The sequence below is a fragment of the Malus domestica genome, chromosome 12 (genome assembly GCF_042453785.1).
Source record: "Malus domestica chromosome 12, GDT2T_hap1".
In the NCBI taxonomy this organism is placed as follows: Eukaryota; Viridiplantae; Streptophyta; class Magnoliopsida; order Rosales; family Rosaceae; genus Malus; species Malus domestica.
In genome coordinates, this window is record NC_091672.1 from 25,808,927 (window position 1) to 25,825,820 (window position 16,894).

Consider the following 16,894-nt stretch of genomic DNA (forward strand, 5'->3'; position numbering starts at 1 on the left):
AATATCAACTATGTCTGGCAAACAAGTCATGTTTGTCGTGTTCATATATTTGTTATCTTAATATGGGTCTTGTTGTGTTAAACCTGTTATCTTAACGGATTCTTAACAGGTGAACTGATAACGACCCGATTTGCTAACGGGTCATGGTGTTTTGTGTCGGCTTAACGGGTCATGTGAGAAATCGCCATGTTTAATGTTAAATATGGCAAACAATATCTTATCGAATTCTTCACGAATGACCGAATAATGACCCGACTTGTTAACAAGTTTTTAGCAGGGGACCCGATAACGACCTAACTCGTTAATGAATTGATCTGAAACACATGTTATTTTCGTGCATTTCGTGTCGGACTAATGGATCATGCAAGAAATTGTCAAACCTAATATCGACCCATAGTATAAAGTCCACTATATCAAAATTTATTATACTCACTTGAACAGGTGAATTAAGTGAACCAAGTAATATTTAAACACAAGTAAATTTTATCTAATAACTACAAAAATAAGACTTTGGAAACAAACTCAAGTGTCAACACAATCCCTAATGGCTAATGGCTGCCCTCTCCTTATAAAGGTGTAAAGATTGACATTTAAAATGAAAACAAACACATTTTTATGGTCAATAAAATAGACACAGTGCAAATTTGGAGAAATGTCAAAATCACACACATAAAAAACTCCCACTGACTTCATAAGAAAATTCAAAATTGTCCTTTCCTTCACTTATTAAATAATATGATAAAGAATTAAAAAAACAAAAGCAACGGATAAAAAGATTGTCCTAACTCCTAACTTCCTTTCAATTTTTAATACAACTAATAACAAGGGAGCGGAGCTAATATTCAGGTCTATTTGGCGAGACTCGGACTTATCTTTCATTGTAAATGAAAAATAATATCACATAATTTCAAGTTCGATTTTCATAAATAATGTTTTTCATATCCAATTTTGCTGACCTACTATGTGAATTTACACAACCCCTCGCCTTACTAACATCGTCGTAGGGTATGCACTTACAAATGCTTTTAACTACTTTAGCTGTAACTCTCTTGTAGTTCTTTTTTGTAATTCTTTTTGACAAAGTGATATTGTAAACTACTTTACTAAAATAATAATTTGAGCACGAATAAGAGGAGGTGGGGGCACTCGTTAGACCAACTGACCTAAATCACGTAGAAGATGTAAGGAAACCTATTGACTTTCAAGCGAAGCCAAAGCTGAGCTGAAGAAGATGAACTCTCTTGTAGGTTTTTTTTTTTTTTGTAATTCTTTTTGACAAAGTGATATTGTAATCTACTTTACTAAAATAATAATTTGAGCACGAATAAGAGGAGGCGGGGGCACTCTTTAGACCAACTGACCTAAGTCACGTAGAAGATATAAGAAAACCAATAGACTTTCAAGCGAAGCCAAAGCAGAGCCGAGCCGAGCCGAGCCGAAGAAGATGCATTTATCGCGACATGGCTGCTCTCCATCCAAGCATCCTCTCGACCATGAACGTCCAAGTCGCTGATGCCACGCGCGCAACGAGCAGACCTTTCTATATGTGCTCTCCACGTGTCCCTCTACCATTAGCCACATCACTTTTCCCTTTTTTCCTCTCGCATTTAAAGCTTTCAACTTTAAACTCTCGTCGGATCACTCTCGACATTTTTATCTCTCAACTGAGCTCTCCTCCTCAGTGGGTAGAGAGAGAAAATCCACGATTTCTAGAGAGAGAAAGGGAAGCGAAGCTTGAAAAACAGAGATTCGACTAACTCTCTCTCGTGCTTTCTAGGGTTAGGGTTTTATCCTTTTTCGGGTAGAAGTTCAAAGAGAAAAAGAAAAAGAAGCTCCAACCTAAAATTTAGACGTTAAAGGTTGCGATTCTTTGCTTTATTACTAATATTTTAACTGGAATTTTCTTTCTCTCGGATGAATTTTCTCGGGAAAATTTAGCGTCGACTGTAAGTTGCCTTTTGCCCGTTTATCTGGTTTTTCTATGCAGTGAAATTCCTTTTATAAACCGACGATTCTTCCACCTCAAGCAAAGTTTTTCTTACAAGTTTGAATTTTCGCCAGTTTTTTTGGGAAAATAAAAAATTGACTGCTTTTTCTTTCCACCAATTTTTTTCCCTTTTTTCTTTCCTTTTTGTGGTATTAATTCGTGGAGTTCTGGTAGTAGTGGGGTTAGAATCTGCTCTGAATGTTTAGTTTGGATAAGAAAGTTTCAATCTTCGGAGAAATTGGGGTTTTTTGTGATGTTGGTTTTGTGAAAATTGGAGAGAAAGTGTTGAGTGAAACTTAATGAAGGGTCGGAATATTGATTTGGGATGATGTGGATTTTGTGATTAAGGTGGAAAAGATGGTTGGAATGGGGAATTCTGGAATTATTTGAGGGTTGCAGCATGAGTTGCAGAGTGAGGAGCGGCGGAAGGGAAGAGAGGGAGCGTGAGCAAGCGGTTTTGAGGAAATCTGTGGAGGGTGTCGAGCCTAAATCAGGCACGCAGAATGGTTTGATTGCTGCCCAGCAGCTGACAATCGACGACAATTTGTTGGTGGACCCGAAATTGTTGTTCATCGGGGCAAAAATTGGTGAGGGAGCGCATGGGAAGGTTTATGAAGGAAGGTCAGTCACAATTCCTTTTCAGTCAACTCTTATGCTCAAACTTGGTTGCTCTTAACTTTCCTTGCTTGTATGGTTAAAAAATGTAATGTACTTCTTGGAGTTTAATTCGCCATCGATTAACGTTTTATTTGGATGAATGCAAGTCTTGATTATAAGCTGAAATGTTTTTGTTTGTAAATTTTTTAGAGTTACTGATTTTGGTGTCATCGGATGAATTAGGTTGTGCCGTTGTGTTATTGCACGGAATTTTTATGAGTGGTCTGTGTTTTTTCGAGTGTACTAGGTATGTACATGTAGTCTAATGATTTTTCAGGTACGGAGATCAAATTATGGCTGTCAAAATCCTCCATCGTGGTAGCACTACTGAAGAAAGAGCTGCGCTTGAGGGTCGTTTTGCCCGTGAAGTTAATATGATGTCGCGAGTAAAACATGAGAATCTTGTTAAGGTAAGTGCCGTGATTAAGCATGTCCTCTTTAGTTCATGGATGCTCGAACGGGTGCAGGCCGTTGGCTTTCATGTTGGTTTTAGTGGAATTCTTAATTTTATTCTACTGTCTATACAGTTCATTGGAGCTTGTAAGGAGCCACTAATGGTGATAGTTACTGAGCTATTACCTGGGATGTCACTTAGGAAGTACCTGATGAGTATTCGTCCAAATCCATTAGAGCTCCATGTGGCCATTAAATTTGCTCTTGACATCGCTCATGCTATGGAATGTTTACATGCCAATGGGATCATACATAGAGATCTAAAACCTGGTACCATGTTGCTAGTTTGAGCTGTGCTTCACTTCTGTATTTTCTATTGCTGGATAATGTATAGTGGAACAATTGGCTTGTTAATACTTTTTCAGTTGACAGACATCTTTTTTTTTAAATATATAAAATGAAATAAAGAATCCAATACTTATAAAGGAAACATTGTGCCCTTAGTGTGCCTCTTTCTGGTCATAGTTATGTTAAATAAGTTCGACGAAATTGCAGCAGTGCTTGCGCTAAAAGTAATTTTTAGCTGGGATATGTGCTGCTGTTTTTTCAATTTAGTATCTTTACTCTTGAAATTAGTAAGTTTTCTTCTTCTTTTTTTTCTGTATCACATAAAGCATTTTTATGTAGCTTAATTATAATTAGTATGACTATTTTTATGGAGGAAGTGTTATTGGCACTCCAAAAATCTTATTCTATACTCCTCACAAGTGTATTTTGCTTTCTAAATATAGAAAGTTTGAAGTGTAGAATGAGGAATTTGGAGTGCCAATAACAATTCCCTTTTTATGGTTTTTAACGATACATGTCTTGTTGCAGATAATTTGTTGCTTACAGCAAATCAGAAACATGTAAAGCTTGCAGATTTTGGTCTTGCAAGAGAAGAAAGTGTTACAGAGATGATGACGGCAGAAACTGGGACTTACCGCTGGATGGCTCCTGAGGTTTGTCAACATGTTTATCTTGTTTGTTTTGTATTCCTTTTTAATCTCTGATTCAAGTGCTTTTATTTGGTTGAATAAACTGGACAGGTCTAGTGCTTTTTGTTTTGGAAACGTTGGATGGCTATTTGAATAGAATGCAGAACGATAAGTTATTACTCTCGTTCTGCCTTCTGGACGTATTTATAGGTGCATTTCAATTCTGTATCTATGATAGATAGGATTGGTGATGCTTCATTTGAAATATGAATATTGCCAGAATAATTTTTAACTTTGATTTGTCCATAACTACTCTGGTTGTTGGGGCTGATTTTTGGGTTCAGAGGGAACTTCCTACAAGCAGAAATATAGACATTGATAATGACTTGATGCAGATATTTAACTATTATATATGGATTCTAATTTCGGTATGCGTGGTTTCTTTTTTTAATGAGGGTTGGAGGGGACGAGTTAGAGTTTGTTGAACTGGATAGTACGAATCCTAAATATCATTTAACAAAATGTTAAAAAACTAACTGGCTGCAATCAACTGGCTGCAATCTTTCTATGTTATGCACTGATGATTTAGCTCTGTAGTGCTGTTCGGGCTTTTTGGTTGGTTTTTGTTTCTGAATCTTCTTAAAAGTTGTATTGATCTGGTTGAAATAATGTATCCAACTGTTCCTGCAAAATTGTTAGTTAGTTCTCTGTGACTGACTGTTAGCATTTGCAGCTGTATAGCACGGTTACTCTACGCCAGGGAGAGAAGAAGCATTACAATAACAAGGTTGATGTATATAGCTTTGGGATTGTCTTATGGGAATTATTGACTAACCGCATGCCCTTCGAAGGCATGTCCAATTTGCAGGCTGCTTATGCTGCTGCTTTCAAGGTATAACAATTCAATCTGTTATTTCTGTTGATGCTATCGGTCATTCTGTGCGGTCTGTTATTTCTTTTGAAACCAATATTCGTTTTTATGTTGCTTACTCTTTATTTGTTGTCATCTGAGAATGCAGCATGAGAGGCCTCTACTTCCGCAGGACGTATCCCCTGATCTTGCATTTATCATCCAGTCATGTTGGGTTGAAGACCCTAATCTAAGGCCTACGTTCAGCCAAATCATCCGCATGCTCAACTCGTTACTCTTCAAGCTCTTACCACCCTCACCGCCTATACCAGACACTGACACGAAAGAAGCAGCAGCAAGTAACGGAACAATGACTGAATTCTCTGTCCGGACAAGAGGGAAGTTCGCTTTCCTCAGGCAACTGTTCAATGCCAAGAGGACCAAGAGCTCACAATGAGCAGGCAAAATTTTTTGGAAACCATCTTTTCGTTCCTACTGCAGGAACAAAGTCACACGATCGTCGATAGAAGTTTAGCAAATTCGTGATTAATCACTCGAAAAACGATGATATAATGTGCAAACAACGAGAGAACACGAAATCAAATAGTGCCTTGATGAGAAAAGAATAGAAAAAAAAAATTGAGGGTTGGTTCACATTGTGTAGAAGGTGACCTTATTGTAAAGGAAAAATACATGGTTTTTGGACAATTTTCTCTTAACAAACGGTACCCTTCCTCTTTTACCCAAAACATTTTGAGTATTTACATTTGTAGGTGATGAAATGCCAGCCAAATTATTTTGCTGGATAAAGGGTAAAATGGTCACAATGGAACTCTACTCCAATAGATATTGAACCGATATCGGCTGTCGAGAGCACAGGGCTTCCGGAGTGGAAGATGCTGAGTGTGAACCTCGCCGTCTCCCACGCACCACTCCAAGCTTCTGCAACTTCAGCATTTCTCTTCCATGGCGCAAGTCGAATCAGCCCAAGCTCTCCTCACGAAGGCGGGTCTCTTCTTCTCTCACCAACCCATCTTCGGAAAGCTCGTCGCATTTGCGTCGCTGTCTCCGCTGGGCTGCCTCGCGCACGCCCAGGCCTTTTTTCGAAGAGACCGCCGGGGACGACCCTTTCGTCTTTAACATCATGATCAGAGTTTACAGCAACAGCTTCTTTCCCGTCAGTGCTATACACATTTACAACCATATGCGGGAGATGGGTGTTGGATCGGATCATTTCACCTTCAATTTTGCGCTCAAAGCTTGCGCCAGAGTAATGGAGCAGATGGAAGATGGTGAGAAATCGTATGGATTTGGTATGGATCGAAAGGGCGGGGAAATTCATTGCCGGGTTTTGAAGTTGGGGAAATTCAATGATGGAACATTGAAGCTCTTCCGTGAAATGCAAGTTGCCGAGGTGGAAGCTGCCGAAGTAACGGTCATATCGATATTGGGTGCTTGTGCTGAAACGGGTGCACTGGAGATTGGAAGGAAGATTCACGAGTCCTTGAAGCACCATAATATTGGAGGGTGTTTGGGGGTTGCCCTTGTAGATACGTATTCGAAATGTGGAAAATTGAGTGTTGCTTGGGAAGTGTTTAGTGAGCTGAAAATGAAACCCGTCGGCTGCTGGGACTCGATGATTATGGGTTTGGCTGTCCATGGTTACTGCAACGACCAACGAGGCTCTGGAATTGTTTGAAACCATGGAAATGCAGCATGGTGAAGTTAGGCCCAATCGGATTACACTCATCGGCGTTATCATTGCTTGCAGCCACAAGGGTTTGGTGGAAGAAGGACGCCAGTATTTCAGTCACATGATCAAAACAGTGCCTTGAGGCGCAAGCTCCTTGCTGTGGAGGACCTTGTTGGATGCTTGTAGGTTACATGGGATGGAAACGTAGAATTGGCGGAACAAAGCTTCCGGCAGCTTGCGAAATTGGAGCCTCTAAGGGATGCAGATTATGTTTTGTTGTCAAACATCTATGCAGAAGCAGAAAGATGGGACGACGTTGAGCGGTTGAGGAACGAGATGATTTGTTAGGGAGTCCCCAAGACGCTCGGCTTCAGCCATGTAGACACGAAGTAATTGGAGATAAGTTATGATTTTATGGAAACTTATATCTGCACACCTTTTTTCTCCTATTCGTACAATTTATCTCTCTCACTTCGCCTTCGACCTATTCGATACAAAGGCTAAAAATAAACAAGAACGTACAAGTGAGAAGGTGTGCGGAAATCACTTTTTCTTTTTGTTTTCAGCTTTGAAAATCTTTGTGAATGGTGGTTCAAGGACCACCTGGTAATTTCCATTGAAAGTAGGCTAGCAGGCAAGCAATGGTGCTGTGCCTGCACTTTGTCTGTGTTTGCATGTTGGCGTGTGATATTGGAACTTTGAAGGACTGATGAAAGCAACAATGCATGGCCATGATCAACCCTTTACTCTGTTCTTAAGGGTGTCAGATGGATGTCACTGTCTACTATCTTGGGTATAGACAGAGGTTCCCTCAATAAAAGCAAAGAAAGTTACCTCCACCTAAAACGTACTTACCACACACAAGATGCTACAGTGATGATAGTTTATTTTATTTTTAGAATTAGAATGGTGTCATATAGACAAAGGTTCCTTTAGTAAAAAAGAGAAAATTTACTTGTATCTAGTATGAACTTACCTGTAATTAGAATGCATTAGAATGTCATGATTGCAGTGTCCTAAGTTAATCACTAACTGTCAGGTGCCTTTACATTTGTATATAGGAGTGAGGTACTATCACGAGCATCTCAAGTGTAGGATAACTTCGGTGAAACAAGTACAACGTCTTTGTGATGTTACGCACTAATGATAAAATATCACGTGGAAACTGTCCCTAATAAAATGGTTAACTTGAGTTCGTCCCAAGCCATATATTTAGGAGAAAGGTACATTTGGCTCTTGAACTTAAGTGCACTTGTACATTTGCCGGTCCCAAGCCCGGATAAAGGAGGAGGGGGAGGGCGTCAGGTAGTCGACAGCCGGCACTCCACAGTTACGTCGAATCCTTATGACAATGAATCCAGAACGAAATTGCGCTAAAGCTAGGACGTCACCCGTAAGTGGCGCACTGTGTGGCCCGAGCACAGTGATAAGTGAGCAAGGGTCGCTGTATCTCCATCGGCACCCGGATGCAGTGTTAAATGAGCAAGGGGGCCATAGAAACTTCTTTTCGAACGACTCCACTCAAAGTTGTTTGGGAGCATATGCTCCTATCAACTTTACACAGGACACACAAAAGAAGTACTTTGATCCTATTAGACGGGGGATGGTGAAGAAGCTAGGACAGAAGGGTAGAGTTCAAGAGAGTAGAATGCGTTTAGGAACGTGGAATATAGGAACCTTAACGGGAAAATCTATAGAAGTAATGGAAGTTATGGTGAGGAGAAGTATAAATATTATGTGCCTACAAGAAACTAAGTGGGTTGGTCTTAAGGCAAATGATCTAGAAAACTCAGGGTTTAAGCTTTGGTATTCGGGCACAAATAGAACGAGAAACGGTGTTGGCATCATTGTGGACAAGACCTTGACACAAGATGTTGTAGATGTCAAGAGGGTAGGAGATAGAATCATGGCAATCAAGATTGTAATAGGACAAGAACTCATCAATGTGATTAGTGCGTACGCACCTTAAGTAGGGTTGGATACGAGTTCGAAGGAGAAATTTTGGGAAGACTTTGGAGACTTGGTGCAAGGAATTGCTCAAACGGAGAAGTTATTTATAGGAGGAGATTTAAATGGACACGTGGGCAGGGAGACAGGCAACTATGGAGGCTTTCATGGTGGCTATGGTTTTGGGGAGAGAAACGAGGATGGGGAAGCTATCTTGGATTTTGCAATGGCATATGATCTCTTCTTAGCCAACACCTTCTTTAAGAAGAGAGAAGAACATGTGATCCCCTACAAGAGTGGGTCGTCAAAAACACAAATAGATTTTCTTCTAATGAGGAAAGGGGATCGTATAACTTGTAAGGATTGCAAAGTTATATCGGGGGAGAGCTTGGCTAATCAACATCGCTTGTTAGTGATGGATGTACATATTAAAAGAGTGAGAAAAAAGAACAAGACTTGGAAGTGCCCAAGGACTAGATGATGGAATATAAAAGGAGAAAAACAAGTCATTTTCAAAGAGAAAGTAATCACTCAGTGTGTGTGGGATAAAGATGGGGAAGCTAGCCAAAGGTGGGATTCCATGGCTAGCTGTATCCGAAAAGTAGCAAAAGAGGTATTAGGAGAGTCCAAGGGCTTTGCTCCACACCAAAAGGAATCTTGGTGGTGGAATGAGGAGGTACAAACAAAGGTGAAGGTTGAGAAGGAATGTTGTAAAGCCTTATACAAGGATAAGACCGATGAAAATGGTGAAAGGTATAGAAGAACGAAGCAAGAGGCGAAGAAAGCCGTGAGAGAAGCTAAGTTAGCGGCTTATGACGATATGTATAAGCGACTAGATACCAAAGAATGAGAGTTGGATATCTATAAACTAGCTAGAGCAAGGGAAAAGAAGACAAGGGACCTAAACCAAGTGAGGTGCATCAAGGATGAGGATGTAAAGGTTCTTGCTACAGAGAACGCGGTCAAAGACAGATGGAGAGGTTATTTTCATAATCTTTTCAATGAAGGACATGAAAGGAGTACTTCTTTAGGGGAGTTGAGTAACTCAGAAGAGTGTAGAAACTACTCCTTTTATCGTCGAATCAGGAAGGAAAAAGTGGTTGTAGCTTTGAAGAAGATGAAGCATAGAAAAGCAGTGGGCCCAGACGATATACCGATTGAAGTGTGGAAAGTTTTGGGAGAGACAGGTATAGCATGACTCACTGACCTTTTCAATAGGTTTTTGAAAACGAAGAAGATGCCAAACGAGTGGTGAAAGAGCACCTTGGTGCCTATTTACAAGAATAAAGGCGACGTACAAAATTGCATGAACTATAGGGGTATTAAGCTAATGAGTCATACAATGAAGCTTTGGGAGAGAGTCATTGAGCATAGATTGAGGCAAGAGACACGGGTTTCGGACAACCAATTCGGGTTCATGCCAGGGCGTTCAACCATGGAGGCAATCTATCTCTTACGAAGATTGATGGAAAGATATAGAGATGGGAAAAAGGATTTACACATGGTCTTTATAGATTTGGAAAAAGCGTATGATAGGGTCCCAAAAGACATTCTTTGGAGGATTTTAGAGAAGAAATGAGTACGAGTAGCATATATCCAAGCTATAAAGGATATGTATGAAGGAGCAAAGACTGCCGTAAGAACTCATGAAGGACAAACCGAAAGCTTCCCCATAACTGTAGGATTACATCAAGGCTCATCCTTAAGTCCTTACCTTTTTGCGTTGGTAATGGATGAGTTAACAAGACATATTCAAGATGATATTCCTTGGTGTATGCTTTTCGCAGACGATATAGTGTTGATAGATGAAACTCAGGAAGGGGTAAATGCGAAGCTTAACCTTTGGAGAGAAGTGTTGGAATCTAAAGGTCTTCGTCTAAGCCGATCAAAGACAGAATATATGGAGTGCAAGTTCAGTGCAAATGGAGGCCAAAATGGGTTAGGGGTGAGGATCGGAGATCAGGAAATACCAAAGAGCGACCGTTTTCGCTACCTATGATCTATCTTGCAAAAGAACGGAGAATTAGATGGAGATCTCAACCATAGAATACAAGCTGGATGGATGAAGTGGAAGAGTGCATCCGGCGTGTTGTGTGATCGTTGTATGCCACTGAAGCTTAAGGGAAAATTCTATAGGACGGTAATAAGGCCGGCGATGCTGTATGGCACAGAATGTTGGGCAGTGAAGCATCAACACATACACAAAATGGGTGTAGCGGAGATGAGGATGCTTCGTTGGATGTGTGGGCACACGAGAAAGGATAAGATTAGGAATGAGGATATCCGAGGTAAAGTAGAAGTAGCCGAAATTGAAGGAAAGCTGAGAGAAAATCGGTTACGGTGGTTTGGACATGTGCAAAGAAGGCCTATTGACGCTCCGGTTAGAAGATGCAACTACGAGACAGAGGTTCAGGGCCGAAGGGGTAGAGGAAGACCTAAGAAAACTTTGGAAGAGACTCTAAGAAAAGACTTAAAGTACTTGGATCTAACGGAGGACATGACACAGGATCGAGCACAATGGTGTTCTAAGATTCATATAGCCGACCCCACTCAGTGACTTGGATTTTTTCAAGTCTCCAATCGAGAAGTTTTCCCCACTCGGGAAATTAAGGGAACACTACCTCAACCTACATGGTCCACTCACAAAGCTTCAACATACAAGCTTCAACATACAAGCTTCAACAAAAGAAAAATTTAAAGAACTTAGTGAAGAAGGCTTTGGTGTATTTAACACAATACGTTGAAATGAAACAAAGCTTATTTATTGATATCTCTAATAAGTTACAAATATGTACATATACATGAGTCAAAATAAACAAACAAGAGGGAGCCTTCACAAAGGTTGCTTAGGAGAAGCCTCAGCAGTCGGTAGAGCCCCAGAAAGAGAAGGCACCGGAGGGGGATCATTCGGAGCCTCAGTACTGGACAACGCCTTAGAAGGAGAAGGCATCGGAGGTTGATCATTTGGAGCTTCATTACGCGGTACAGCCCCAGAAGACGAAGGCAATAAATGCCTTTGGAACAAACCCACAAACCTCTGATGATCATGTAAAATCTGACCATCAGATTCCTTCATCTGGTCAAGCTTCCTCTTCATGTTTGTAGCATAGACATGTGCGAGCCGGTGCAACTGTTTATTCGCATGCTTGAGCCCTCTAATTTCCTGTTTGAGACTCATCACTTCAGCCGCCAATGATTCAACTTGGCGGGTTCGAGCAAATAGGCATTGGGCCATATTAGACACAGAACCTGCACACTGAACACTGAGAGCCAGAGAATCCTTAACAGCCAACTCATCAGACCGTTTGGAAAGTAGTCTATTATCTTTGGGAGTGAGAAGGTTCCTGGCCACCACCGCAGCGGTCATTTCATTCTTCATCACGGAATCCCCAACGGTAAGAGGACCAGTAAGGGATAAAAAGGATGGGCGCCATATGTTGTCTGGAGAAGGCGTGGCTGCCTCTTCAACAAGGTTCAAGTCAAAACGACGGTCGGAGAGGCCAGACATTTTCAAAGGTGTGGAAGAGAGAAGAGGTCGGATAAATCAAGATCTTAGAAATGCAAGAAGGGAGCTTCTACTGGTGGAGATTCAAGTGTGCTTTGGAACTTAATACTAGCCTCTATAAAAATCTGCACTCGATGGAGCTTCAGAAATCGAAGAGGCGCCTGCTCAGAAATCGAAAAGGCGTTTGCTCTCTCAAAAGCTGGGCTGCTCAGAGACCACGAGGGCCGATCTCAGGAAACGAAGAGATGTTTGCTTTCTCAAAAGCTGGGCTGCTCAAAGACCACGAAGGTCGATCGCAGAAATCGAAGAGGCGCTTGCTTTCTCAAAAGTTGGGTTGCTCAGAGACCACGAGGGTCGATCTCAGAAATCGAAGAGGCACCTGCTTTTTCAGCCTTGTCAGAACCTGTCACATGCATACTCAACTTTGAGGAAATTACTGGCATTCTGTCGAAGATTTCTGGTGAAGTAGAAAGCACGTGATTGTTACTGTTCAATCATCCACTTTCCACACGCAACATCAGCTCATGGGTACCACAGATAACTTTGCCAAAAATCTCTGACAAAGTTTAGACACGTGAAGCTTGCAGCTCCCATTACATCGCTATGACCAAGAAAGATAAAAGAATAGCAAAGAAACAGCACTAACAAAGTTTAGACACATAAATTTTGAAGGTCTAGCTACCATATTATTACCCATAAGGGTAAAGGAACAGGACCACTGCTGGATAATTGGAAAGTCCCTGTGTGTCAACCTCTGTGCTCTGTGGCAAGGTAGACTAGCAAACAGGCATAACCTTTACTCACATTCGAGAAAACACTCTCAACAAGATTGCTTACTTCAAGATCGAAGAGGCACCGCCCTCCGAATCTCGAGAGCCAGGCTCCCAACATGATTACTTTCTCAAAAAACGACGAGACACCGCTCTCCTAATCTCGAGAGCCAGACTCCTAGCAGGATTGCTTTCTCAAACATCGAAGAGGCACCGTTCTCCGAATCTCGAGAGACAGATCCCCGACAGGATTGCTTGTTCGAAAACCGAAGAGGCACCGCTTTCTCAACTTCGAGAGCCCCTTAGATAAAGCTTGTTTGTAATCCTCACACCACTTTCTCAACTTCGAGAGCCAGATCTTCTTGGATAAAGCTTGTCTGTAATTTTCACACGTAACATCAGCTTTCCAGATACCACAGACCACTTTTTCAAAGTGCTCTGATAGAGTTAAAACACGTGAAGCTGGCAGCTCCCACTACCGTGCTATGACCAAGCAGGGTAAAGGAATAGCATTACTCCTTGTTGTTAGGGAGACTCATATATATGTCGACCTCCATCCTCAACGGACAGGCAGACCTGCAAAAATGCTCAACCCTTCCTCATATTTGACAGGGCACTCCCAACGAAGCCTCTCGAAATACTCAGCTTTCTTTCCCCTCGAGAATACCTCTGCAAACAAGCTACACTAGAGCAAGAATATCTCATATCATCAGGGTTAAAAGCAAGAGTATCCCATATCATGCTTTTTCCCTATCTTTTTCTTTGGCCTTGTTCTTACCTGCAAGACAATGAGAAAGAGAGCAATCAGTCAGCACTTGGAATCAAGCTTCCAGTCCGGAATTGACTGCCTGGAACCCCTTACCTGATTACTTACCTGGCATTGCTCTCGAGTACTCATCGTCAACATCTTATGCTTCTCGAGAAGATACCACATCTGCCTGAGGAACAAATAGGGCAAGTGAGAAGGATACAAGGAAGCATGTGGAGACAAGCGCAACAGAACACGTGCCGATACATCCACTACTTGGTCAACAGCAAAAGTATCCCATATCAGCAGGGTCGAACGTACTCTAGATTTGATGGACTTGTTTTGACCCTTAAATTCTTCAGTCGGCCTTATACTCTGGCGGAAACCAGAAAACTCTCTAGCCCAGTTCAAGAATAAGCCTGTGGAAAGTTACTTCTTCAAAAGCAAAAGTATCTCATATCACCTTTTCTTCTGTTCTTCTCTTTATCCTTCATGCTGCCTGCAAGATAAGGAGAAGGATAACAATCAGCCAGAACTCGAAATCAAACTTCTGATCTGGGACTGATTGCTTAGAGCTCTGATTGCTTACCTTGTCTATCACCTCTTTCAGCAGATCCCCTAGCTTGGCGACTTGGGAAACTCTTACTACATGGTTTGTATCGCGCTTGACCAAGCCTGAAACTACAAGTAAGCGTCAAGTGAAATTGATACATTACCTTGTGCATCTCCACCAGTTAAAGATGCCACCCCTGGAGGGAGGAATAATACTTCCAAAGAAGATGCCACATCTACCTATGAGACAGATAAGGCAAGTGAAGACGATACCACACTTCGGTACTTAAAAGTTTCGTGATTACGAGATCATTCTCCCATAATATTTCCTAATGTCATTTGTACTAAATCATTCACTTGTACTCACTAAAGGAGAGCTTGAACCTATGTATTGTGTAAACCCTTCACAATTAATGAGAACTCCTTTACTCCATGGACGTAGCCAATCTGGGTGAACCACGTACATCTTGTGTTTGTTTCCTGTCCCTATCCATTTACATACTTATCCACACTAATGACCGGAGCAATCTAGCGAAGATCACAAACTTAATATTTAAGATGATATTCTTTGGTGTATGTTTTTCGCAAACGATATAGTGTTGATAGATGAAACGCAGGAAGGGGTAAATGCGAAGCTTAACCTTTGGAGAGAAGTGTTGGAATCTAAAGGTCTTCGCCTAAGCCGATCAAAGACAGAATATATGAAGTGCAAGTTCAGTGCAAACGGAGGCCAAAATGAGTTAGGGGTGAGGATCGGAGATTAGGAAATACCAAAGAGCGACCGTTTTCGCTACCTAGGATCTATCTTGCAAAAGAACGGAGAATTTGATGGAGATCTCACCCATAGAATACAAGCTGGATGGATGAAGTGGAAGAGTGCATCTGGCGTGTTGTGTGACCGTCGTTGGATGTGTGGGCACACGAGAAAGGATAAGATTAGGAATGAGGATATTCGAGGTAAAGTAGGAGTAGCCGAAATTGAAGGAAAGAGGAGAGAAAATCGGTTACGGTGGTTTGGACATGTGTAAAGAAGGCCTACTGACGCTCCGGTTCGAAGATGTGGCTACGGGACAGAAGTTCAGGGCCGAAGGGGTAGAGGAAGACCTAGGAAAACTTTGGAAGAGACCCTAAGAAAAGACTTAGAGTACTTGGATCTAACGGACACAAAACTGAGCGCAATGGCGTTCTAGGATTCATATAGCCGACCCCACTTAGTGGGAAAAGGCTTTGTTGTTGTTGTTGTTGTATTTTTATGGAAAGACTTTCCCTTATAAGCAAGTAATAAGTACGGGTCTAAAACTAGTCACTGTTATTTTCCCCTCCATACGAGTAAAAATCATTCCCTTTTCCAGTATTACGAGGAATACCAAGTGTAAGATATATTCTGAAATCACAACAATAAAACTTTATTACTTTGGTTGTAATTAAGGCTGCATTATCACATGAATATCAAATAACCTCAATATCATTACCCCGATAGTTAAGTGACTAAGGGACAATTTGAGATTGTTGTGCATTTTAAAAAAACCGCTTCAGCTATGCTTTATGAATAATCATATGTGAAGTAAAACAGATAAGCGTTTGGTTAACTGTATTTGAAACATGTTGTGAGTTTGAAAAGCAGTGTGAAAGCGCTTGGTAAATTTTAATGAAAAAATGATATAATTGTATATAATGACAAAATGGACATGGTAGTAGGAGTGGGGGAACGACAGCAGTGGCGTGATAATGGTGGTAATGGTGGTGATGGTTGTAATGGTGCTGATGGTAGCAGCAATGGTGGAGGTATGGTGGTGGTGCTAATAGTAGGATGTAATGGTTTGGGTGCAGAGGTAACATTGGAGGTAGAGCAGTTTGTAGCACCAGTGGTGGCGGCGATGATGGTGGCAATGATGGTGGTGATAATGGTGGTGGAGACAGTTGTGATTGTGGTGACAATGGTGGTTGTGGTTACAGTGGAAGAGGTTGTGTTTGTGGTCCCAGTAGTGGAGGTGATAACACCATAGTGGTCGCTTATTCTCTAAGAGATAAAATGTGTGTGGAAGACTAAACATGTCATTTTCAAAAAATTAATGAAGTTATTACAATAATTGAAAATATTCATTAAAGACTCAACTTAGCTTTTTATTAAAGCAGCTTCTAAAAACAACCTACATGATGCTTTTAAAAGCTGTTATCTGGAGGCCATAGCTTTTAAAATAGGAAACTTTAACTAAAAGCTCTCGGTACTGTTCACTTTAATGAAAAACCATATTTTTACACTAAAAAGTCAATCTTGGTACTTTTCACTTTACTTTTTATTTTGTCCTTATCATTAAAACTCAAAGTTTTCAAACCATTTTCATTAGTTCTCATTTTAAAATAAGCATAATATTTTACTTTTACCAAACCTTTTTTTTATTGCTTAACTTTAAAATGTAACCGTTTTTGATGAAAAAAAAAAACAATACAAAGTAAAGCAATAACATCCGTTAGAATTTTGCCCGTTAGATAATTTGAATTCTATAATCAATAAAAAAAAAATTGAATTGAGCTCTTGTAAAAACGTAGATTCGAACTCTTTGGATAGTAAATCTACCATCTAATGTAATTTCAGTGGGATAATCCACCACTTCCGATATTTTGCCTTTGTGAAATTTCTCGAATGATGTTGAGCCAAAAATAAATTAGTAAAATAAAACAAAATAGAAAGAAAGTCAGACCAACAAGGCAACAACAATTGAGCTGCAACCCTCGCCGTCTGATCAAATCAGAAACGCACGTGGCGGAATCACGTTGCCCAAAAACAAATCCTCGAAGTCAATGCCCTCTCCTC

General features: G+C 40.8%; 1 protein-coding gene and 1 pseudogene across 2 annotated transcripts; both read left to right on the plus strand.

Annotated features, from left to right (window-relative positions):
• Positions 1-1,635: 1,635 nt before the first annotated feature.
• On the plus strand, positions 1,636-5,613 carry LOC103450742 (serine/threonine-protein kinase STY13-like). Of its 2 annotated transcripts, XM_070809428.1 has the most exons (7): positions 1,636-1,859; positions 2,336-2,608; positions 2,922-3,054; positions 3,172-3,367; positions 3,914-4,038; positions 4,748-4,906; positions 5,034-5,613. In XM_070809428.1, exons 2-7 carry the CDS (start codon positions 2,388-2,390, stop codon positions 5,319-5,321), a joined length of 1,122 nt encoding a protein of 373 aa, XP_070665529.1. In that variant the 5' UTR covers positions 1,636-1,859; positions 2,336-2,387; the 3' UTR covers positions 5,322-5,613. The 2 variants fall into 2 exon arrangements, with proteins under 2 accessions (XP_070665529.1, XP_028945550.1); XM_029089717.2 differs by having other exon boundaries at positions 2,922-3,367.
• Positions 5,614-5,718: 105 nt separating this feature from the next.
• LOC108174806 (pentatricopeptide repeat-containing protein At2g20540-like) lies at positions 5,719-6,990 on the plus strand (annotated as a pseudogene).
• The last annotated feature ends 9,904 nt before the right edge of the window (positions 6,991-16,894 follow it).

Bases quoted from the DNA above. Each gene is read 5' to 3' on its own strand.
- LOC103450742 (XM_029089717.2), top strand. From the start codon at position 2,388: ATGAGTTGCAGAGTGAGGAGCGGCGGAAGGGAAGAGAGGGAGCGTGAG. The intron at 2,609-2,921 runs GTCAGTCACAAT...ATGATTTTTCAG, and splicing joins GGGAAGGTTTATGAAGGAAG to GTACGGAGATCAAATTATGG. The intron at 4,907-5,033 runs GTATAACAATTC...CTGAGAATGCAG, and splicing joins CTTATGCTGCTGCTTTCAAG to CATGAGAGGCCTCTACTTCC.